The following is a 26431-nucleotide window of genomic DNA, read 5'->3' on the forward strand; positions in this document are numbered from 1 at the left end:
GTAACCCATCATTTATGTTTCTGACACCTTCATTAACTCCTTAAGATACCCTTTCTCTTCCTCCTACAAGAATTAAATTCTAAGGTCGCTTTCCCTTTTCCTCTTTCCTTTGCCTATTTTATAACTCCCTCAACTGTAGCTATGCAACCAGTGAGGATAAAACCCAGGTCATAGGAGCACAAATTGAATATGTACATAAGTCAAGTTATCACCTTTGTTATTCTTCAGTCAGCTTGTCCTCTGTTCAATTTCTTTTTTTTTTTTTTTAAGTATTTACCATTTTATTTATTTATTTATTTTGGCTGTGTTGGGTCTTCGTTTCTGTGCGAGGGCTTTCTCTAGTTGCGGCGAGCAGGGGCCACTCTTCATCGCGGTGCACAGGCCTCTCACTATCGCGGCCTCTCTTGTTGCGGAGCACAGGCTCCAGACGCGCAGGCTCAGTAATTGTGGCTCACGGGCCTAGTTGCTCTGCGGCATGTGGGATCTTCCCAGACCAGGGCTCGAACCCGTGTCCCCTGCATTGGCAGGCGGATTCTCAACCACTGCGCCACCAGGGAAGCCCTGTTCAATTTCTTAACATCAACCACACTATTCTAAACACACAGTGTACAAACAGGGGTTCGATCAAGAACCTTGTTCATTCCTCATTCAGGCTGTATTCACTATTTTATTCCTCCTTCGAGAGACCTATTTTGCACCAATTGTCTTTGTTAGAAGGTTGTAATCTTCTCTGGAACTGGAAAATATTAATTATTCATCAGAATTACTATCACATACACAAGTATTTGTTTACTATGCGTTAAAGAAGTGAAATATTCTTATATTAATTCTGCTTTTATTCTTCTCCTTTTGAAACCATAGTCCTTTATCTCTTATTCATTGATGCGTTCACACAATCCTCTGTATTACTATACTTCTATTGAGTCACTGAAATAAAATCTTGAAATAAAACCATATGTGTGGACTTCCCTGGTGGTGCAGTAGTTAAGAATCCAACTGCCAATGCAGGGGACACGTGTTCGAGCCCTGGTCTGGGAAGATCCCACAGGCTGCAGAGCAACTAAGCCCGTGTGCCACAACTACTGAGCCTGCGCTCTATAGCCCGCAAGCCACAACTACTGAAGCCCATGTGCCTAGAGCCCGTGTTCCACAAGAGGAGCTACTGCAGTGAGAAGCCCGCACACCACAACGAAGAGTAGCCCCCACTCGCAGCAACTAGAGAAAGCCCGCGTGCAGCAAGGAAGACCCAACACAGCCAAATAAATAAATAAATTTAAATCAACTGTACTAAAAAAAAAAAGTGTTTTTTCAGTACCTGTTTTCTCTCAAGTAAAATCTTGAATTGAAATTTATGTTCATGTGCTTTCTCCTCCCAAGGCTGGCCAATTTTAAGTGACTAGTTAATATGTCTCGGTCATATCTCTGACTTCAGCACTGTACCTGATACAAGCGGTTGCAAGTGAGCAGTGCATACAAAATATGTCTTTTGTCCTTCTACCTGCGTGATTGTATATTCCTCAACCTGGATATAATCTTGGCACTCATTTCAGCCCCCAAGAAGGACTCTAAGCTCACATAAAATGTCAGTAAGCAAAGTTGTCTTTACTGAAGATTCCACAGGTGAGATGTAAGAGGGAACTACAGCACACATTATTACAAAGGTAACGAATCAAAAATTCATAATAGACATGTCTATTTCCTCTACCTCTCTTATCCTCGACCCCCATCAAACAATTCACTTTCGGACCTTTCTGGCTTGTAGTCCCCAGAGTAATTTGTTCTTCACTTTCCGAGGTTTAGGCTGGGCAGGTCAGTTATATCCCAGCTTCTAACTGCAAATCAACATATGTAAATTCATCAGGATGTTCATCAAACAGTGAACCTTACCTTTAAGGCTACCTCAGATCAGCCTTAGAGATATTCTGAAATTTTGTTGGAAACCTAAGTGATAGGGCTCTTTTTTCCTACTTCTGTGAGTTTCCTTATTTGTGTTTAGATTTCATGTTTTCCACATTTTCATCCCATTTCCTTTTTAGCTTCCAGAAATTCCTCACCATTTTACTCTTCTCAAGTGTGCAATGCTGCTATGGATTTATTTACTTTTGTTCTCAAATTTCTTGTGTCACATCATCGCAGTTTTGAAAACAGAAGAAATACATCTATCTGGGCTGCTATTTTTGAAAATTACCATCTTATCCCTTATTTAAAGACTTAAAATTAACATTTTAAAGGTCTACTTAACGATTAATCTATTGTACCATATTAAACACACACACACAGGCTCATACCACTACTGCTTAGTGTTTTTGAGAACCAAGCCAAAAAAAAAGGTGACGCGTGACATACCTGGGGTGGAGCTGTAGAAACTGTGAAGCCAATTTAAATAGGATTTGCCTCCAAATGCAAAATAACTTTTAAGGAAAGGGGAATTCATACCTAAAAGAATCCCTTCTTTATTACCTACTAACACTGTCACCATGGGCAAGTTACTTTTAGGGGAAATATAAAGGAAACAGAACAAAAGTGAAAAAAACATACTTTCAAACCTAGAAAAGTGGGGAAAATGTTTATTTCTCTAAGATTGGAGGGTAGGGAAACACTAGGAGTGGAAGATGCTTCTGTTGGAACTGGTTACTGACGGAAGGAGGAAAAAGGTAAGGAAAGAAGAGGTAGTTCTACCCATGCTAAACATCTGAAGTTCAGATGGACCAAAAAAATTTATTCTACACTCCCAATTCATACCACCACTGCTATAAGCCCCCAATTCCTGCAATTCTTCAAACGCTCCCAAATATATACCCCCATATACACACAGAGAATCACAAATTGAAATCTCTTCTATCTCAAATAAATTCTGTCCTCTAACTAAATGGCATGCATTTAATTCATCCTTTTTTCTCTTCAAGTTTCCCTTAATGGTCATTTCATCTAATTTTTCATGGATAACAGTGGTCATGAAGAACTAGAGTACACTTTTCTTGGGCACAGTGGCATGGTCTCCTGACAGGGGTCAGCCTAGATTATCAACCTAAGTTTGTAAAAGCTCACCATTATCCCAGTAAAGAGGGGTTTCTTCAGGAAACAGATTGCATAAAGAAATCTCCATGTTGAAAAAGATGTTGTCCTTCAATGGAATTAATATTAAGTCCAGGTGAAACAAGTAGCTAATGACTAGAAATCTATCCCTTTTGGAATAATCAATGTGTTTTCTCTTCAGGGAGAAAAAAAATCAGTAACCAAAGCCAGAGACCTACTCAAAATTTGAACATGGTAAATCAGCATTTGTTACTTTTCCCCATATTTTTATCCCTCAGTGATAAAAAGAAACTTAGAAGACTCAAACAAGAACAAAGTATCTTATTACATAATGCTGGGCAATTTAACATCAGCATTTTTTTATTTTCTCCCCTTGGCTGAACATTCTAAAGGGTATGGTTGATAAGAGAGAAGTATGAGCAAAGCAATATTCCTTACTGCATGTCATATACTAACATAGATACAATATCATTAAGAAAGCAGTTTTCATTGTTAAATAAAATGATCTCAGAAGGGAATACTAAGAATCCACAAATTTACTGGCAAATTCTAAATAGTTTACTGACATTCTACAAAAGCATGAATAGTACTTGGAGATTAAAAGATGAGACAAAATTATATGTAAATAAGAAATTTACATATATTATATAGGTGTGTGTGTGTATGAATATATATATATATATATATATCTCAAGGCTTGAAGTATCAGAAAATTCTATGAAGCTATTTTGTTTTTTTAACTACCAATGTTGCAGGAGAAGGAACATCTTGTAAACTGAAAATCTACTGACACTTTTAACCTCATCTGGGATAATCAATGGAAAGAGAAAAGAGAATAGATCAGTGAAAGCTAGAAAGTAAAATTTTATTTAGCTTCTCTGTTAACTAAAAGAAAATGTAATGCTAAGAGGAAAGATAAGGGCAACAATACTAGATTTATGTGCTACAGAACAATGAGCACCAAAAGAGTCTAGAATACTGTTAAGATAAAACTGAATTATTTGATAGCAGTTTCAGCCTAGTAAAACTAGAAAACCAGGCTTAATAAAATAACTCAAATATGACAAATACAGTGTGTATAAAGTAAAGCTGCCCCAATAGGTCAACTTGTTACTCGATCCTTCAACAAGCATTAATCGGAGCTTAACCATGGTGAGCACTGAAATTGAATTAAATTAGTTGGCCATAGAAGCCTTAAATACCCTGAAAGTTGTACCCTTTGTAATATGTATTCCAAAATGCTCTTATGAATCAGAGAAGCATTTTTACTCTTATGTTCAAATTTCTGTCTTCTGATAAAACCCCTTGTGATACTTCATTTTAACATTTCATTTTATACTTCATGATAATATTAAGGTTTTTCCACTATAGAATATATCATATAGTCGGAAAGCAAAATGACAAATGTGAGTAAAATCCCAATATTCAGCTAGAAATCTCAACTGCATTATTAATTTCTTTACAGTAATATAAAAATATGCAGTCAGAAAAAGGTGATTGTCCATAAACACTATTATGCTATAATGCGTGTAATATTGTACATATATTGTTTATTCATATTTATTTGCATACCTGGTAGAATGGTGACAAAAAGATTAGAAGTAATTACCTTTGTAGGATCTTGGTGATTTTTGTTTTATTTTTGTACATTTATGTACAGCTCAGACAGGACAACATTATTATCACCAGAAAATAATCATTATTTGCAAAACTTACATTCCTCATAAATATAAAATCAAAGACTTTTTCCAAAGAGAAAGTTAGTAAGTCATGCAGTTTGTATTGGAATTTCTCTGGCTTATAGTTTTCATGAAAGGGTGAAGCATGGAATCTCTGGAATATGATAAATTCTACACATTTAAGCAACTTTTAATTATGGAATACACTGCTGCCACTTCTGTATCTCACCTCATCTTCAAAAAGTGCACTAACATAAACATCAATGTATTTCTGGAATAACAGAAAATACAGTGATAAATTACACTGCACAAAATGTCCTCAGCAGTTATGTTGGTAAAGAAAATTTAAGGAAACATCAGTTTTATTGTAATAATGTAAGTTAAGTGCTTTAAAAATGACAGAAAGTCAATTGTGTAAGAAAATACCCAAATAAATGGCATAATTTTGTCAACAGTAGAATGTAAGTCTGCCCTGGAGATGAGTGTATTGCTGTTAATGTAGACACGGGAAACTTTACAAATACACAGAGTTACTATTTGGCAAGTATCTTAGTCCCTTTGATTCTTGGCTAATTTATTTGTGAAATAGATGCAGTAACAGTTGCTTTGCAGAATCGTTGATTGGGGTTCAATAAATGATGTATATAAGATACCTGGAACAATAAATACTAGTTCACTTTTTGTTCCCTTGGCATTTTTGATGATAAAGCTTAAATACAGGCATTAAATGGAAACTACATATGGGGGAAAGTATTAAATGTTGTTGCTTTTGCACAATGAGACATATTATGCATATTACTTATGGATATATAGGAAGTATTGGTGATGCCTTAGGTGGATTCCTCAGACTCTGAGAGAAAGATTTTGGGGGCAAGGGGTGGATTAGGGGTCAGGAACTGAGTGAGAGGCAGGAAGAAAGTGAACCCGGTGGAGGGTGGGCTGGACTTGATAGAATTGCAACTCTGGCATCAGCAAATCTGAAGCTGGAACGGCCTTTTGAGGCAAGAAGCTGGGAGGTTTTGCTCCAGTAAGGGAGAAAATTCAGGAGGAATTCAGCAGGCAACACTCCCTATTGGCAGGAAGGACCTGGGGGTCTCGGGACAGCACACACGCAGGTGGCGGACACATGTCCTAGGTAAATTTACCTCTGCCAAGAGGGCAGAAACTGTCAAAAATTGAAGTTAAATCTCACCTGTGGGAACCATGGCCTCCTGATTAACTAGCACACATGATATATCTTTTCACTGTGATCTTCAGAAGATCATTTTCCCTGGATGACATGAGAAATGACATGAGAAATGCCACATTTTTCTCAGAAATACAAAAACTGTATTTTTGATAGGGTGGTGTCTCTCTTGTTCATTCTTGTTCTTTGTAGCATATATTAGGATATGCCTCTAGGCATGTAATTATTCAATGTTCTACAGTCATTCAGGACTGAAGTGATATTATTTTTTTTCTCATGTAGACAATCTCGAAGGAATAATAATAAAAATTAGTTCCATTTCTATTATTTATGTTATTTGCATTCCTCAAAACAAGTTACGTATAAGGTTGGAAGAATCCAGGTAAATATCTCTAGTATCTTATTCCTTTTTTGACACTACTATATATATTTCCCATTTGAAATCTAAACTGAGGTGGTTTTCTAAAGGTAGAAGAAGTCCACAGCAGTCATATGTGTGTGTGTGCATCTTCAAGGAGAAGGCTATCTCCTTCTATGTCCCATTTCATTCTCTAGATTAACTAAAAATGATAATGCTCTCGACTAAAAACTTATAGGACCCATTATTCTTGAGAATTCCTGACTTTAGCTTGGTCTCTGTGTAGGTAAAGGAACGACAATTAATAAGTACATAAGGCTCAGAATTGGGCTCCTTTCTTATTCCCAACAGATCTGAAAAAGTACATTTTTAGAGTGGGGAGATGGAGGGATATTTAAAGGAAATAATATGTTGCTATATTAATGTAAAGGAACAACTAACTCAGTTGTGAGTGGATTGCCTGTAGTTAGATCCACCTGTAGTTAGCAGTGAGGGCTCCTCTGAAGTATGATTTCAGGTCAAACTAATATGACCTAAACCAACTGCTCCCATTAATTCATAATCATTTTTTAAAATAAATTTATTTATTTTATTTATTTATTTTTGGCTGTGTTGGGTCTTCGTTGCTGCGTGCAGGCTTTCTCTAGTTGCGGCGAGCGGGGGCTACTCTTTGCTGTGGTGTGCGGGTTTCTCATTGCAGTGGCTTCTCTTGCTGCGGAGCACAGGCTCTAGGCGCATGGGCTTCAGTAGTTGTGGCACACGGGCTCAGTAGTTGTGGCACACGGGCTCAGTAGTTGTGGCTCGCGGGCTTAGTTGCTGTGCGGCATGTGGGATCTTCCCAGACCAGGGCTCGAACCCATGTCCCCTGCATTGGCAGGTGGATTCTTAACCACTGTGCCACCAGGGAAGCCCTCATTTTTAATTACTTTTATTAATTTGATGCTAATAAGAAAAGATAATATGTGTAGAAAATGTAGCAATAAAATTTGTTAAGCACCATGTTGATCAATGCATTGTTGGGAATCTGATAGAATTTTATTTTTTATATTCTCTTAAAATAATTTTTCTCCTTGAATAAAGAAAGGCACAGTTTCTACAGAATATTAATTTTGGGGAGACACTATACTTTAGAATACACCTATTTAATGAATAAGACCTGAGTTTGATTTCTAGTTTGACCATTTAACAGTTGGGTGACCTTCAGTACAGGATTCAGTGGACATTATCCTCAATTTCTACATCTGTAAGAGGAAGATAATGGAAATATCTCTCTGGTTGTGAGGAAAAAATAAATAAGAAAATGTACATAAAGCCTTTAGTATAATGCTAGCCCACAATATGTGCCCTGATGTAATTATTTTAAAATATTTGATTTGAGGAAACTCATTCCTAGTATTATGATTTGAAAGTTGTTGACCATCCTAAATTTCGTCTGAGACTAGCTCTGATTTGAATTTCTAAACCAGGCATGTCTCTTGAGTTTCTTTCTATGACGCAATTTATTGCTTCTCTGAAGACGTTTGTAAATATCAAGGTAAGTGAAATAAAACACCAAAGCTGACACCATTAGCACCACTGAAACGGAGCAGGACCCTGTAGGGCCCCTGGGCACAAAAGCCTTTCTGTGTCCCTCATATCTTGATTACAGAAAATAGGCTTCATTCAGCCTCCATGACCTTCCCTGAATTCCAAACAAGCAGGTTCAAACAGTTGCTAATCAGGGAAGGGTGGGGGTGCAGAGACAAGGGAGGAACAGTCAAGAAACAACAGTGCAGCCTTGGGGCAGGTCCTGGTTCCCCTCAAGGGATACACATAACAATATCTTTGAGCTGTTTCACAGATACTGAAACCCCCACCAGGTGGGAGAAGTTAACTGTATGCTGCCTACAAGCATGTAGACCCCAGACGGTTGGAACCAGAAGGTTGATGATGCTGACGCCCGCTTACCTCCCCGCCAGCCAATCAGAAGAAGGTCCATGAGCTGATCACGCCCTCCTCTTTGAATCATTACTATAAAACCCCTCACTATCCCCTCCAGGTCAGGACACACAGTCTTGAGGACATTAGCCCATTGTGTCCCCCTTCTCCTGGCAAAGCAATAAAGCTATTCTTTCCTACTTCACCCAAAACTGTCTCTGAGATTTTATTCAGTGTCGGGGAAAGAGGCCAGATTCTGCCTCCCCACCAACACCAACTTAAAGAAAAACAACTTGAAACTGAATCATGCTGCACTTAAGATGATTTTACTTAAATATCAATGACAGGGAAAAGATTTTCCTTAGGAGATTGAAAATAGAGACTGTGAAATCCATATTTTTAAACACGACTTAATAAGCACATTTGCCTCACTAGTTCATCTTGGGTCTATGGGATTTAGTAGTTCTTATTTACTTTCTGATGACTATCTTTATTTTTTACATCTTTTTGACTGAGAAGATCCATGATTAACTATTTGACATACAAAAGAGAAACAAGGAGTCCTTTCTGTTAGAATATTCCAGTTCATTCATAGTAAAAACTACAAAGCAAGGTAGAAATAATTTCCATTCAAAAAATACTATCTTTTCTCCTTCCAATTATTTGGTAGCCTTGAAGCAAACTACGAAATTATATTTGTCTTTGATCTCAAATACTGGAACAGATCAAAATTTAGTCTCATTTTTAAATGTCATTAAAATTTAGATAAAATATACCTTATCGATGAAACACGAAACATCCAACCAGACCACAATATTGTAACTCTTTGGAGTTACAATAGTGTTTCAGCTCCCCTACGTCCTGTGGCAGAATTCCACCCTTCCCTCCCTCACCACTCCATGCTTTTTCTAATAACCTGCCATTCTTTTCCAAAAGTATATGTGTGCTATTTTAAAAGTCTGCTTACTCCTAAATTCAACTTATACTTTTAAAAAGCAGTCTAAAGTGATTAAGCAAACCATGAATTTTCACCAGCAAATTTAAACAATCTGTACATACTAATAGATCATATTTTATTGGTTAAAACACCTACCTGAAAAGATAGGTATTTTTTTAAAATCAATTGCAGTCTTACTAACCAACTGAAGCCCCAACATGCACAAAACAAACATAAAAAGCATTGTTTTATATAAAATGTAAAAGAATGTCCATTTCCAAATTACTATATTAAAGTCAAACATCAAGAAAACCTAATGTCAACTTTTTCAAATTATCATAAATGTCCTGGTGGGTCATGATCGCAATCCTAATAAATTTAAGCATAGACAACAAATAAATTTCCCCTTCTCTCTCAAAAAGCTGTGAGATATTCTTTATTTTAACGTACTAAATAAGCTTTTATTTAATGTTTTACCTGGTTTTAAAAATAGAGATTACTCTATTCTTTTATTTCCCCATCTGCAGGTACACAAATAACTTGATGATGTAAAACTGAGAATATATCTTTAGAAACACTTACCATTGTCATTTTTCACCATGCCATTGCTGAGTTGTTTTAATCTTTTTTGATGTGATTTGCCATTGTAGTGGATTTGGGCTTGAGCGGCCGAATTCAGCTGAATGTTACACACGTTGCACAAAGTGAAATTGTTATGTTTCTTTTCTCTTTCTGGTTTTTCTTCAAAGTCATCAGGTAAAAACTCAGCCTCACTCTCTCCATCTTGTGCACATGCAGAAGCTAGGGGGGCAAAGAAAGTTATGAACAAGCCAATCAAGATTCCTGGATTCCTATGAATATTTGGGTTGTACCTTTTTGAATTGGAGTTTTCATCTTTTCTGGATATATGCCCAGAAATGGGATTGCTGGATTATACGGTAACTTTATTTTTTTGTTTTTAAAGGAACCTCCATACTGTTCTCCTTAGCAGCTGCACCAATTTACACTTCCACCAACAGTGTAGGAGCACTAAATACATCACACACACACACACACACACACACAATGGAATATAATCCAGCCATAGAAAGTGATAAAATACTGCCATTTGCAGCAACATGGATGGACCTAGAGATTATCATACTAAGTGAAGTAAGTCAGACAAAGGCAAATATCATATATCAGTTATAAGTGAAATCTAAAAAAAAAATACAAATGAACTTATTTACAAAACAGAAATAAACTCACAGACATAGAAAATAATCTTATGGTTATCAAAAGGGAAAGGAAGGGGAGGGATAAATTAGGAGTTTGGGATTAACAGATACACATTACTCTATATAAAATAAACAACAAGGTCCTACTGTATAGTACAGGGAACTATATTCAATATCTTGTGATAAACCATAACAGGAAAGAATCAGAAAAAGAACATATATATGTTATATGCATCTGAATCACTTTGCTGTACACCTGAAACTAATACAACATTGTAAATCAACTGTACTTCAATAGAAAAAAGATAATAAATACAAATAAAAATAAAAAAGAAAAGAAAAGATTTCTTATTAAATCGAGTAGCAAATAAGCATTGTCCTAGACACTTAGAATTCAAAATTTCCACTTCGTCTCATTTTAATAGGTTGCTTTCACACTACACATTACATCTTTATATCTTTCTTGGGAAACAAATAGCAAATGTTTCACTTTGCTTCTTCTATGTCAAACACTGTGTTAAATGCCGTGTTAAATGACAAATGGTTACCATGCATTATCTCATTTAACCATCATAACGATGGAAAAGGAAACAATGACTAAACTATAGTTTTTCCTGTTTCATAACTAAGGAAACTAAGGTTTAGAGTGTTTAAATAACTCACCTAGGGTCACACACTTAATAAGTGGTGCCTCTGGGATCAGCATTCGGTTTCATTTATCTTCATATCACAAGCTCTTAATTATCATGCTGTTTACTAAGTATTAATGTATTAGATATTTCCCTTTTGATTTCAACAACTAAATAAAATTATCTTATTTTCATATTCCTTACCAATTAAGTAAAATCACTTACACTTGGATGGACATATCCTACACATATAAAAAAGCTAAAATTGTTCCAGTACCTAAAAATGTATGTTTTGTACCTCAAATACATAAGAGGTTCTGAATATCCAAGATACCTTCATACTCAGGGTGCAAAAAAAGTGTGACAGATCTAAGGATTATTTTGGAATACATTATTTTTGGATAAATATAAGCTTTGTATGCTCAAATCTAAGAGAAACAGGCAACTGACAATTGCAGAATCTCTGACCTTGAGATGGTAATAATTAAAGCAACTATTGCAATACATATTTTACTGTTTATTTATAAATCACTTAAAAGAATACTGGCTCCTTTCTAAGATTTTTCTGTGCTTTTACTAACGGGACTCTGCATAACTTTTACAGTCTAGATATGATTTTCCATTCCAATTTTCCAGATTCTTCAAAGATCTTTTCATAGTCTTTGGAAATATTAGCAGAGGAGAACAATCATTATTTTAACATGCATTTATTAACTGCCTACTGGGTGGCAGGCACTCTCCTTGGTGCTGGAGAAAAACTGATGAGCAAGACAAGACAAGAGTGGTCCTGCCGTTACAAAACTTACTGACAATGATGGGAAGAACATGGGCTTTGGTACCAGGCAAACGAGATAACAAATGCCAAAATAATTTTGACAATGTGTAAGGAATAGTTTGTCAGTAAATGATGAAAGAAAATCTAACTACTGACTCAAGCTAAACACCTAATACTTGAATCTCTTAATGGATATTGAAGTATCCAATTTTTAAAGAGAGTAAAAGCTTTTAAGCATATAATTCATGCTCTTTGGTGGACTAATTTATTTAAAATACACTAACCTCTTTTTAAAAAGGAAACTTTATCTTTCTTACTCAGGTGGCCGCTATTAGAATAATATTAAATACACAATTTGACTGGCCATATTTAAAAGAAAATTTAGGGACTTCCCTGGTGGCGCAGTGGTTGAGAGTCCGCATGCCAGTGCAGGGGACACGGGTTCGAGCCCTGGTCCGGGAAGATCCCACGTGCCGCAGAGCAACTAAGCCCGTGTGCCACAACTACTGAGTCTGCGCTCTAGAGCCCATGAGCCACAACTACTGAGCCTGCGAGCCACAACTGCTGAAGCCCGCGCGCTCAGAGCCCGTGCTCCGCAACAAGAGAAGCCACTGCAACGAGAAGCCTGTGCACCGCAACAAGGAGTAGCCCCTGCTCGCCGCAACTAGAGAAAGCCGGCATGCAGCAATGAAGACCCAACACAGGCCCCCAAAAAATAAATAAATAAAAGAAAAGAAAATTTAGAGGCTTTGTAAAATTATCACATAATTTTAGTTAAAGGAAACTGTATAACTATATTTATTAGCTTTTTTTATTTCATATAAATAAAGTAATTTAGGTATTTACCACAGGTTGTATTCAGAATGTTTCAAAACTTCTTTTTTTCTAGAGTTAATTTGTATTTTTAAAATCTTTTATCTCAAATATCATTAAGTAATGAAAATGGTTAAATGAAGGTGCATTTAATCACTGTGATGTTCTATAGGCAATAAAAACAGGGAAAATTATATAACATGAGAAATTATTTCTATACAAGTGAAAAACAAACACAAGATGTAAATTTACATATAATATGTTTACAACTATGTAAAACACAAATAAGACTTAGGAAAAATATTGGTAGTCGTTGATTCTGAATGATGAGATTTGAGTTGGCTTTTTTCCCCTTCATTTTTTCCATATTTTCAAAATTGTATCTAATGACCACCTATTACATTTATTATGAAAAAATAAATCAATATATTTGAAAGAAATAAGCCAAAAAAAGAGCTTGTACTAACCTACTGAATGAAGGGTTTATGTTTATCAGAACTAGGTCAAACTACACAGACAATCCCAGTACACGAGTCCTCGTGACACAACATTTTTGCGAAATATATGCATATGTTTGGAGGGAAATAGTTTCTTCCTTGATTATTTCCACCTTGACCTATAAAATAAGAATGTTGGCCAACGACTTAGCAGGGAAAATGCTGGAGAAGAAATTTCCTTCCAAGGCTATAAGATTTATTTGCTTACATGTGAGGAGTTCCCTTATCACAAAAGAAAGTGACAAATATGTCACCTGAGTCAAAATTAATTTTGCACCGGGAGGGGGAGGGGCAAGGATAAAAACTCTTACAGGAAAAAGGGAATTGCAAATTAACTCTTGTAACCGGGGTGTGACATCACAAAATATGTATAGATTTTGAAAGAAAACTGCCGTTATTTCAAATGGTACTCTCTGAAATAGGACGCAATATGAATGAGTCATTTTTACTCTTTTACTCCTAATATGGTAAAAGTATCATTTAAATGCTGGAAGGGAAATTTGGCTCATTTAAGTTGCATTGAGAAAAACTTTTAGGGGTCACCATCCACAGGCTCTTGGCAACTGGATTGAAACCCAAAATATTTTATCAATTTATCTTTTTTTTTTTTTTTTCCCTCACCTAACCTCCATGTCCAGAAGCACTAAAATGCTATGAAAGTCTGTGGCTTCACAGAGCAAAGTGGATCCACACTGCATCATGTAAAAGGTTTAAGGACTGGGATTGCCAGAGGAATGATTACTGTAGGAATCAGGTGTTTGTTTGTATATATTTTTTTATTTTGTAGATGTGGAGCTGAATTGGCTCCTACAGATTCACAGAAATAATTAAAAGGTGGCATACATCGAGAACTTTTTTTTTTTTTTTGTAAGTACAGAAAGAGTGGAGTCAGAGAAGAGATGGTTGTCAGTTCTTTTGAATTAATTAATTAATTTATTTATTTTTGGCTGTGTTGGGTCTTCGTTTCTGTGCGAGGGCTTTCTCTAGTCGCGGCGAGCGGGGGCCACTCTTCATCGCGGTGCGCGGGCCTCTCACTATCGCGGCCTCTCTTGTTGCGGAGCACAGGCTCCAGACGCGCAGGCTCAGTAGTTGTGGCTCACGGGCCCAGTTGCTCCGCGGCATGTGGGATCCTCCCAGACCAGGGCTCGAACCCGTGTCCCCTGCATTGGCAGGCAGATTCTCAACCACTGCACCACCAGGGAAGCCCGAGAACTTATCTTTGATAATCTATATTAAACCATGAACTTGAGCATAACTTGAGAAAAATAAAACTGGAAACAATATCTTCTTTCCCTAGGAGGCAACATGCTTGTTGAATTTGATTTCTAGTGCATTGTTCTGACCCACTTTAGAGCCTTCTGAGATAAAAACTGAAACATCATCACTTGTACCAAAGCACCAGCTTTTGGTATGAAGATTGTCCTAAAAAGTGCTGATCTTCAAGTCCATTCTCTATGTCTATCTCTTTATTCCTGCCCTGCAACTAGGTTTATCAGTACCATTTTTTTTTTTTAGATTCCATATATATGCGTTAGCATACGGTATTTGTTTTTCTCTTTCTGACTTAGTTCACTCTGTATGACAGACTCTAGGTCCATCCACCTCACTACAGATAACTCAATTTCGTTCCTTTTTATGGCTGAGTAATATTCCATTGTATATATGTGCCACATCTTCTTTATCCATTCATCTGTCAATGGATATTTAGGTTGGTTCCATGTCCTGGCTATTGTAAATAGTGCTGCAATGGGGTGGGAGGGGGTAGCTGGGGCAAAGTGAGAGTAGCATCGACATATATACACTACTGAATGTAAAATAGTTGGCTGGTGGGAAGCAGCAGCATAGCACAGGGAGATCAGCTCGGTGCTTTGCGATGACCTAGAGGGATGGGATAGGGAGGATGAGAGGGAGACGCAAGAGGGAGGGGATATGGGGATATATATATATATATACATATAACCGATTCACTGTGCTGTACAGCAGAAACTAACCCAACATTGTAAAGCAATTATACTCCAATAAAGATGAAAAAAGAAAAAAAAAAATTGCTGATATTCTCTTTCCCACCTCATCCCAGGGTAACAGGTTGTAGCCCTGGTGAACCCTAAGTTTGGTGTAACCCAACCGATTAATAATTAAAAGCTGGGGAAGAGACACAGGAGTGAACTGAAGGAGCTCCCCATGAACACAGCTAAATAACTAAATATATTATTGGATTATAACCCAAAATATAAAATATATATCGGCGAGTACATACTGATTTAAAAAAATTAAATGGGGAAGAAGATACAAACCTCCCATATAGGAGTATCCCAAATAATTAAATAGATGCTTCTTCCTCAAGGACGGATTGAGCATGAGTCCCTATTCCTTACGTGTGGGCTACATGTCTAGTGACTTGCTTCCACACAGCACAGTACGGAAAGAGAAGAAAAAGTCACTCTGCAATGGAGAAACCTGACAAACGTGGCCTAAGCTGTGTAACTAAATCTAACAACAGTGACACATCATGTTGATGACCTGTATCCTTGATATGACGTGTGGAGAATGGTATTTCACCTCTGCGGTCTTCCTCAGAAAAACACACAACCCAAGTCAAGCTGTGAGAAGAACATCGGACAAACCCAAAATGCGGGACATTCTACAAAAGATCTGACCATTTCTCCTGGAGACCGTCAAGGTCATCAAGAACAAGGAAAGTCAGAAATTATCACAGCCCAGAGGAGCCTAAGGAAATATTAGGACTAAATAAAAGGTGGTGTCCTACACAGAAAACAAATGTATGGTTACCAAAGGGGAAAGGAGAGGAGGGATAAATTAGGAGTTTGGGATTAAAATATACACACTATTATATATAAAATAGATAACCAACAAGGATCTACCGTATAGCACAGGGAACTATACTCGGTATCTTGTAATAACATATAATGGAAAAGAATACAAAAAAGAATATGTATACATATATATTTTTTCACATATAACTGAATCACTTCGCTGTACACCTGAAATTAACACACTGTAAATCAAATATATTTCAATAAAAATTTTTAAAAAGCAACTGACTGCACAAATAGAAAAAAATGTGGTGTCATAGATGGGATCCTGGAAAAGAACAAAAACATTGGTGTAAAAAAAACCCTAATAAAGTCCAAATAAACTATAGAGTCCCAGTAACATTACTGTGCTATTACTAGTCTGTTAGTTGTGACAAATGCACCAGACTAATCTGTCAACAGTAAAGAAAAGTAGGTGGGTGGGTTTTACAGAACTCTACTAACTTGGGAACTTTTCTGCAAATCTAAAACTATTCTAAAATAAAAAGTTTATTTTAATTGAAAAAAACATTTAGGGACTAGTTCAGGACCATTGTCTATCTCTTTCCTTGACCAATACAACGGAAAGTTCTTTGGAGCTTCTGTACTCTGGGAAAGAACTAAGACAGAAGCTTCTCTTCTCTTCATCCTTTGCTCATTCATCTCCACAACAGGAAAAGTAAAGTGCGATGGGGAAGGTGAGGGGAAGGGCCACGGCCTCGCGTGGGGCCTGCCGTCTTGACCCTGTACTTCAAACTGGCTTAAAAGTACATTCTCTTATCTTCTCAGTTGCCAAAGACAACATAAAGTGTCAAGGCTTCACAACCCTGGTTTCTCAAGCTGCCCTGCATGTGACTTGGAGATAAATTCAATGCAGAGAGGAAACAGTGGGAAATCCAATATGGACCATGGCTTCAAGCCATTTTCTCTAAATCAACTTTGACAGCAGAATAACTAACCTGCCAACTCATTAACAAAGGATCTAACACATCTCCACTGAGTTCTCTTGTGTAATAACGATTGGTTCCAATGAAGATGGATGAGCCATTTTCACACACACACACACACACACACACACACACACACACACACACACCACAGTGTTATCCAACCACTCTCCATATAATTAAGAATTCATAAACCTCATTTTTGGTTAGTATTTCAACCCTATCACAACAATCAATATTAATACAAAATCAAAAGTGTTTAAAGCAGTGTATATTAGCTGCCAACCAAACCTAATTTTACTGAATGGAAAACTTTCCTTACAAATACTTTCAGTGTTTTATTTCAAAGTTAACAAGCCAGGTTCCAATGTTTTGCCCATGATTGGTTTTAGCCCTTGTTCCTGGATTTGCTCCCTTGTCAAAATCTAAGATTTCCAAGAATCTGGAGGTTCTACAATAATTTGTACTGACAGTGAAATGACAATAAATGACATCAGCCAACAGGCAGTTTAGAGCACAATAAACCATATCTTAAAAAGGATCTTACACATGACCTATAAAGGGATACAACTGTAAACAGCATAAGTAAACTAAGCTAAAATATTCTTGTTTTTGCAATGCTTTCTCTTGCCATAGAATATTTTTAAATGAGGAGGATAGGGACGTATAAGTGTAGAACACATTTAGCACAGGCTTGTTCCATAAATGGTGGCAGAACCAATACTAAACAAAAAATCCCTTAAAAATCTTGGTCTGTAAGTACATCTAACAGTCATTTTTCATCTAGATGAAAATAAAATAAAAATTTGAACTGTAGATTTTTCATGGTGATACAGTTGGAAAATGACTAGTTTAAGTAGATGACTACCAACTATTTAGTAAAAAAAAGAAATTATAAGTTCATTTGATAAGATGTTTTAATCCTTTGAGTTTTAATAGTATTTACACAGAGGGTGGCAAGTGATAAATTTTGGCTATTTCTTTCAAAGTCAATTTCTTTCTTTAAAATTAATTAATTAATTTGGTTGTTCTGGGTCACAGTTGTGGCATGCGGGCTCCTTAGTTGTGGCATGAGGGCTCATTAGTTGTAGCATGAGGGCTCCTTACTTGCGGCATGTATGTGGGATCTAGTTCCCTGACCAGGGATCCAACCCAGGCCCCCTACGTTGGGAGCGCAGAGTCATATCCACTGCACCACCAGGGAAGTCCCTGAAGTCAATTTCTTTGAGAAAATAAAAGTCAAAGTCTAAATATCGCCCAAATGCATGACAACATTTGTTCTCAAAAATTATCTCTCTGAAAAGCGGAATCTACTAATATTGAATGCCTTATAGAGTCTAATATAAAGAGCTTTCTCAGTTAATTTATTATAAAAAAAAATAATGTCTGGGGAGGACACATCAATCTAGACCATTCCACTAAAGGGAAGTTGCACGATGTATAATCTGTACAAATTCTTACAGAGTTTGTAGTTCTCATGCAACTTTTCTCGACTGGCTCAATAAAAAAGAAAGTAGACAATGTAACAAAGATTCAGTCATTATTTATGAGGATATGATCTCACAACTGCAACTGTAAGATATTTTGGAGAAACCTTTCAAAGGTGATCTTAAAAATTAGAAAAAGTTTGTGCAGATCCTTAATAAGCATTTATGGAGTGAAACAGAAAAAAATATGTACTACTGGTACGTGATTGGATACTGGTTACTTGGAATAAAATTTCCAGAGACAACACCATAAATGGATTTCAAAAGCACTAATTTAATTTGAGATAACTTAGAAAAAAATGGGAAAACTGCTAGGTATTTGAAAGGTGGTTCTAGTGGTGACAAAGACACTGTTGCCAAAGGTTCCTCCACAGAGTTTAAATAAACTTGCTGAATGAAATTAAGATCAAAAATGAAATGTTACAAGCCAATATTTTAAAATCTAACCCTCATTTTTCAAACTTATGGAAGAAAATTGGCCACTCTTTTGTCTTCTAGTTAGAAAAAATGAGGGATTAACTTTTATTCTATATTTCCTTATATTAGGATCCACATGGTATAAATTATATCCATATATACAAATATATAAATATAAATATATATGTATGTATATATAGATGCCAAATACACTGTGAGAAATCAAATGAACTGTTTCATTAGTGAATTTTCCTCTATTTTTAAAACCAATTTAGAGAAAAAATCATATTGTACTATAAGGTTAAATATTATATATTATATGGAATATTTAAATTATACCATCTCACCTTTGAGTAAATTACAGATCACAGCACTCTTATACATTTCACTTTTTAACGTGTAAATAATCCATAATTAGCACTATAAAGTACCAACATAAGAAAAATTTTGCATTGATCTCATTCCCCACTAGAGTGCAGTATGAATTTAAAATTAAAACTACAGTATTAGGAGATTCCCATAACACTAGGCATAAAAATAACATTATTGTAATTTTGGAAATATCTGATGCATACACATATTTATATATATATATAATATTCAGCTTTAGTGGCATGTATATATAGTATAGCTAATGAATTCTGTGTTAATTTACCAAAATACACCTACAAAAAAAAGACAAGATAAATTGGAGGAAAGTCACAGAAAAGCTGACAAACTAAATCAATCATCCTATATTATCATAAGGTCTTATTAATAAGCAGCAACTGTTTCTTATATAGCCTCTTGACTTAAATATCACTTTGAAACTTTTAAAATGAGGATATTTAAATTAGTAATATCTTAATTTTATAATACGAAAATAATATTACGGAAGATTACATGAGACAAATCAAGATTAACGGATTAGTATTTCAACTTATTTTTATTACCTCATGGCATCAAACTAAATTTGTCAGTCTCGGTAAGATTATGGTTTTCAAAAGCTGATGGAACTCTTACTAAATAGTCAAGGATTCACATACAAAATTAAACCAGGAGTGGCAGGAACAAATACAGAGCGAAACTTTTAAATGTATTCCTTTCCCTTATTCAAACAGCACGCTTTCAGTATTGTAAACTCAGAATCAGAACTTCTATTTTGAAACCTCAGATAAAGAAAATTTTACCTTACTCTTTAATAGACTAATCATAAAATCATGGCTAGTATATCTTTGATACAAAACTGGAGCTCATAGTTTAATCTTAAAAATAAAAACAAAGGTAATTATTTTGTAAGGTCATTCTTCAATTAGAACCTATATTCAATAATAGGTCAGATATATCTCACATTTCAGTGTAATTAATGTTATCCCTCAAAGTTTCAAAGTCCTATTTTTAAAAACTGTATTATTATTATTATTATTTACAAACAAGGTGCAAATAGTTTCCTATATTCTGACCTGTTTTTCTTATTTTGGGGAATCTCTTCTTGAATCAGTCATGTCTTCAGGGCGCCCTTGGCAACACATGTCCCCCTGGAATTTATGCCACCCAGCATCCCTCCCAGCCTAGCAGGGATGTTGATAATGAATTATGAGCTCTTGAGTTCTCAGGCCATATTTTTAACAAAGCTGCTTTAAATATTAACCCTGTTCTCTTGAGAATGCACCAAATTTCTTTGTGCTTTCATCTGTACCCTGCTTTGCAACTAAAACAGCTTATATAAACTTAAGAGTGGTCTGCTCCAGAAAAACTTCTGAAGACCTAAGTTAGAGAGAGATTGTTTTGGCTTGTCTCTGGTGAAAAGTAATGTCAAGGAATCACCAAAAAGTGATTGGACAGCCATAATTTAAGCATCTCCTCTGTGTCCAGCACTCTTGTAGATGCTTAGGATATTAACACACCCCATAAGCAAATATCCTAGTTCTCCGTGGAGTCTGAGAAGAGGGTGAAAATACCTCTTGGTTATATTGACTTTGGATTGACTTCTTTTTTTTTTTTTTTTTGACTTTTGATGATCAGTTACCCACCAAGGAAGAGTAAAACTGTGATGTTTATTGTGATTAACATTTGGGGTTGCCAATTCAGCATTTGGATGGCTAAGTTGTTCACTTCTTTTAAGAAACAGCTTTGCTTTCTCTCTCATTCTTGGTGCTTAGAGCCCAGGATTTCTTCTTCTTCTTCTTCTTTTTTTTTCCCATGGACTCTGTCTTCTTAAAATATATTTTGATAGTTTAGTGATTTCAGCTTTTGTCCCTGCCTAGTCTTTTTCTAATATATACATTTACTCATGGTATTACCTGTGTCCAGTTTTTTCCATAAGCATTCTTAAGAACGAAATAATCACTCTAAGTTCCATGTTTCCTTTCACATTTTCTCTCTCTCTCAGTATCAGAGGATTAGAGAAGATGCAATTGATGATACAGAGTATCTTCAGGCTGCTTGAGAATATTTTCTCATATTAAGAGAAAGCTCCCTGAATGTATTCATGTATTCATTCCAGCTGGGGCAGACATACCATATGATGGTCCCTAGTACTTCTTACCTCATGGTAGTCAGATCTTTGCAGAGCTGATTCCCCTGGAGAACCTGTAACTTGCTTCTACAAATAGAATATGGTAGAGATGATGGGATGTATGTGCTTAAGGGGCATGATTATGTTACATGAGACTGTAATGCCTATTTTGTGAGGAGAGACTCTCCCTCGCTAGCTTTGAAAAAGCAAGCTGCCATGTTATGAGCTTCCTTATGGAGAGGACCACTTGGCAGGGAGCTTAGGGTAGTCTCTGGCCAACAACCAAGAATAAACTGAAGCCATCATAAGCAGCTGAATGTTACCAACAACTATATGATTGAGGCGGGGGTTCCTTCCTCAGTCAAACCTTAGATGAGACCACAGCCCAGGCTGATACCTTGGTAACCAACTTCTAGAAGACTAAAAGAAGTAAAAGGTCTGCCACAACCTCCCTTCATCAGCTTTCTTATTCAGTATTTCATATACCTATTTGCCCTATGCCCTCAGATGATGTGTTTTGTTTAGAGCCATTTTGCTCCAAAACTCTTAAACCCACACAAAGTAACTGGTATGTCGCTGAGTAATCTGACTCTGAGTCAGAGCATTTTAACTAGCTACCCAAATGATACTTTGTTTAACTTTCTCTTTTTGTTCATCAACTGCAAGCTGGCAGAGGGCCCAGAGGACCCGGATTAGCAATGTCTGGACTCCTGATCTTCAGAAGCTATGAGATAATAAATTTGTGTTGTTTTTAGCCATTAAGTTTGCTGTGATAATGTATAAAGTCATGCAGCAATAAAAAACGAATACACCAGTGAACTCTTTGGTATTAACAGTAAAATTGGGAATTGACCTAAATTTCCAAGGCAATGTATTTGCTCATCAAGAAAAAGTTCCAGACAACTTACCACCTAAGCTTTTTACAAATGGTTTAAGTCTTTTTTTTTTAAATGGTTTAAAACATCCCAGCTGTATCCCTAACCTCGAATATGTAAAGCATATTAGAATAAAATAGATTAAAAAATAAATTAATTATTTTCCCCATGAAGATTTAAATCACCCGATGTACATCCCTGGCAGACATCACTAATCAATCATGACACCCTTTCCTTCAGAGCCTGAATTGAGTTTCACATACTCAACACATCACTGCAGGAATCCAAGAATTGTTCAGATTTGCCATACAAGATAAAAACCTATTTTCTATACTAGATACTAGATACATTGACCAATATATCAGGTTTGACTTAGAGAAAAGTATAAACGTATTCCAAAAAAAAAGAAATGCATTAGTCATTTTTCACTATAGTACCATTTAACATATTTTTCTATCATCTGAATGATAAGCTTGAAGAAGGTTAATTAAAGTTTGCAGAACTCAGTAATTCTAGACCCTGTAAAAAGAATCAAATTTGAGAATGACATTGTTAAATTATAGCATAACTATAGTTAGTCATTAGTAACTAATAACTAGTTAATTATAACTATATAAATATAGTTATTATAAATAAAAAGGTAATGCAGGGTGGTAAATTTAAGTCAGAAAATAACTATATAATAGAGATTTTTTATATGTAGAAGGGTTTAGAAAAGATTCCCTTATACTGTTTCTCAAATGTGTTATATTCATATTTAAACTCCAAATAGATACATGGTAGATATGAATTCAAGTCTAAGAAGAAATGTGAAAGATCATTAAATGGTAGACAGTAGATTATACATTTAAATGACAAGAAATTAGGTTTCTTACATATAAAAAGACGACTAAGAAGAACCTTAATAAGTCTTAAAATACATAAAGTAACATTATTAAATTGAAGGTGGTTTTCAGCTTCTGTCCATTTCTATTAATGAAAGAGCAATAATACATGAGTTTAAACTACAGCATGAAAAATTTAGGCGACACAGAGTATTTACTCATTTAAAAAGGAAGCTCATTGGTTGGCTTTTTTTTTTTAATTAATTTATTTATTTATTCATTTATGGCTGTGTTGGGTCTTCGTTTCTGTGCGAGGGCTTTCTCTAGTTGTGGCAAGCGGGGGCCACTCTGCATCGCGGTGCACGGACCTCTCACTATCACGGCCTCTCTTCTTGCGGAGCACAGGCTCCAGACACGCAGGCTCAGTAGTTGTGGCTCACGGGCCTAGTTGCTCCGCGGCATGTGGGATCTTCCCAGACCAGGGCTCGAACCCGTGTCCCCTGCATTGGCAGGCAGATTCTCAACCACTGCGCCACCAGGGAAGCCCTGGTTGGCTTTTTTGAAATAGATTTTCATCTATCTAGGGTAGTTAAAATTAAATCCTTTTAAAGATTAGAAAATGGATTTTGCTCTTTTCAAGTGCTTTGATCTTCAGAGAATGAAATGATTTAATAACAAGGAATCTTCCTAAAATTAAAAGATTCTTTAAAAGTATATTTCTATTTCACATTGATATATTTTCATTAAAAATAGTTTTAGTAGTAGGAAAATAAACTTTAATTCCCCCTTAAAATGTTGCTTTTAAATTGCTTTTAAATTTAGCAAAGTATTAGGTCTTAGGACTATTAGTAACTGTTTTCACCTTTTTTGTAGCTTTAGTGTTTTTTTTTTAATTCACTTTCCAACAATATACATATTTCACATATTTTATATTTAGCTTTTAAAATAAAAATGTTAATTAAAAACAGCTCAGGCAGCTCAATATCAAAAAACAAACAACCCAATCAAAAAATGGGCAGAAGACCTAAATAGACTTTTCTCCAAAGAAGAGATATAGATGGCCAAGAGGCACATGAAAAGCTGCTCAACATCACTAATTATTAGAGAAATGCAAATCAAAACTACAATGAGGTATCACCTCACACCAGTTAGAATGGGCATCATCAGAAAATCTACAAACAACAAATGCTGGAGAGGGTGTGGAGAAAAGGGAACCCTCTTGCACTGTTGGTGGGAATGTAAATTGATACAGCCACTACGGAGAACAGTATGGACGTTCATTAAAAAATTAAAAGTAGAATTACCATATGATCCAGCAATCCCACTCCTGGGCATATACCCAGGCAAAACTAATTCAAAAAGACACATGCACCCCTATGTTCTTGGCAGCACTATTTGCAATAGCCTAGATATGGAAGCAACCTAAATGGCCATAGACATAGGAATGGATAAAGATGTGGTACATATAAACAATGGAATAACAAGTCATAGCAAGGAAAGACATTGGGTCATTTGTAGAGATGTGGATGAACCTAGAGTCTGTCATACAGAGTGAAGTAAGTCTGAAGGAGAAAAACAAATATCGTATATTAACACATATATGTGAAATCTAGAAAAATGGTACAGATGAATGTATCTGCAAGGCAGGAATAGAGACTCAGACATAGAGAATGTAAGGGTGGACACAGGGTGGGAAGGGGAGGGTAGGATGAACTGGGAGGTTACGACTGACATATAAACACTACCATGTGTAAAATAGATAGCTAGTGGGAACCTACTGTATAGCATAGGGAGCTCAGCTCAGTGCTTTGTGATGACGTAGATGGGGGGGTGGGAGGGAGGTTCAAGAGGGAGGGGATATAGGTATACATATAGCTGAACCACTTCATTGTACAGCAGAAACTAACACAACATTGTAAAGCAATTATACTCCAATAAAAAAAATGAATCTAGAAAGAAAAAATAGTTCTAATTTTTAATTAGGTTAAGGTTTTATTTAAGAGATGTGGGACTTCCCTGGTGGCGCAGTGGTTAAGAATCCACCTGCCAATGCAGGGGACACGGGTTCAATCCCTGGTCCGGGAAGATCCCACATGCCACAGATCAAATGAGCCTGTGTGCCACAACTACTGAGCCTGTGCTCTAGAGCCCGTGAGCCACAACTGCTGAGCCTGAGCGCCGCATCTACTGAAGTCAGTGTGCCTAGAGCCCGTGCTCCGCAACAAGAGAAGCCACCGCAATGAGAAGCCCGCTCACTGCAACGAAGAGTAGCCCCTGCTCGCTGCAACCAGAGAAAGCCTGCGTGCAGCAACAAAGACTCAATGCAGCCAAAAATAAATAAATAAATTTATTAAAAAAAAAAAAAAAGAGAGGTGGGGTACAAAACCATAAGTTTCTCTTTATCAGTACTTGGATTTTATTTAAATATCAACTCCAATTCTCTGGCGAATTCAAAGATTACTTGAAGGAGTTCTGATCATGAATTTACAGTAGCTGTATAAAGATCAAGGCTCATCAAAGTGTGTTGATCCTAACATTTTCCAGGTGTCTGGTCTCCAGAAATCCCTTCACCCCTCTGGCTCTGTTTCCTTATTTGTAAAATGAGGGAAGTAGGCAGCTGATCTCTGTTCCCTTCTAATTCCACAAACTGTAGCCTAGTTGAGGAAGTGATATTTTACACTTTTGTTCATGCTACCATTACTGATGATGCAACGTGGTGTTTTGTCCTTAGAAGAAGTTTTAAAATCTGATATTTGTTTGGATTTTAAAGGTTGATAAACCATTTTCACGGACATGTTCTCATTTAATTTTCCTCTAAAATGATGCCAGAGCTCAAATTTTCAGCAATGTGTGTATTAATTGATAAGGCTGTTGCATTTTATTGACACATCTCAGGATTAAACTCTCAGCATTGAACTACTCAAGCAAAGCCTTGATGGCCCAAGAATCAAAAATGTGAAAGTTCACCAGATTGCCATGAAGTCCCTTCACACTCCAAGATTTTATAGATTTGTGATTCCATATATCTCCAATTTTAACACTCATGGCACTGCTATGTGGCTATTTTAAAAAAAGAAAGAAAAAAAACCTTTCCTTTATCCAGCTTTATTCTAATTTTTGAGGTATGTTTAAATTAAAAATGTTTTTAAAAACATGTCTTTCCTTCCAGAAATTCTGAAATCAGTACACTCATTATTATTTACTGTCAACTTCAGTTCATTACATCTATTAATTTACCAGATGAGAGAGTGATCTACTTTTTCTGATCCAAAGTGCCAGGGATGAAAATGGAAAAGGCTGGGGAAACTTTAAAATCATAAATTTGGGGGAAGGATGTATAGATCAACAATGAACAAGGAGAGAAACAGAATACTAAGAGAACATTTAAGCCAAATGAAATGGCACAGTAGACAAATGTTTAGATAGAATATTCTTGGTGTCATACTTATTTCTAACTCAATGATGCTTATCAGTTAAACAACTTTTATTGCAGGCTTAGTGCAAACTAGACAATTCCGTGTGCAAAA

The 26431-nt window shown here is 36.1% G+C and overlaps 1 protein-coding gene across 2 annotated transcripts in view; it reads right to left on the minus strand.

The window, feature by feature from the left end:
- ZNF385D (zinc finger protein 385D) overlaps nt 1–26431 on the minus strand; it is a 924724-nt gene that overhangs the window by 702400 nt on the left and 195893 nt on the right. For both annotated transcript variants that reach the window (XM_082392762.1, XM_082392761.1), the window contains exon 2: nt 9696–9914. In XM_082392762.1, the coding sequence (XP_082248888.1) occupies nt 9696–9914 (219 nt within the window). The remainder of the gene's footprint in view (nt 1–9695; nt 9915–26431) is intronic.

Source organism: Balaenoptera borealis (assembly GCF_965194805.1).
Source record: "Balaenoptera borealis genome assembly, chromosome: 5".
Taxonomy (NCBI): Eukaryota; Metazoa; Chordata; class Mammalia; order Artiodactyla; family Balaenopteridae; genus Balaenoptera; species Balaenoptera borealis.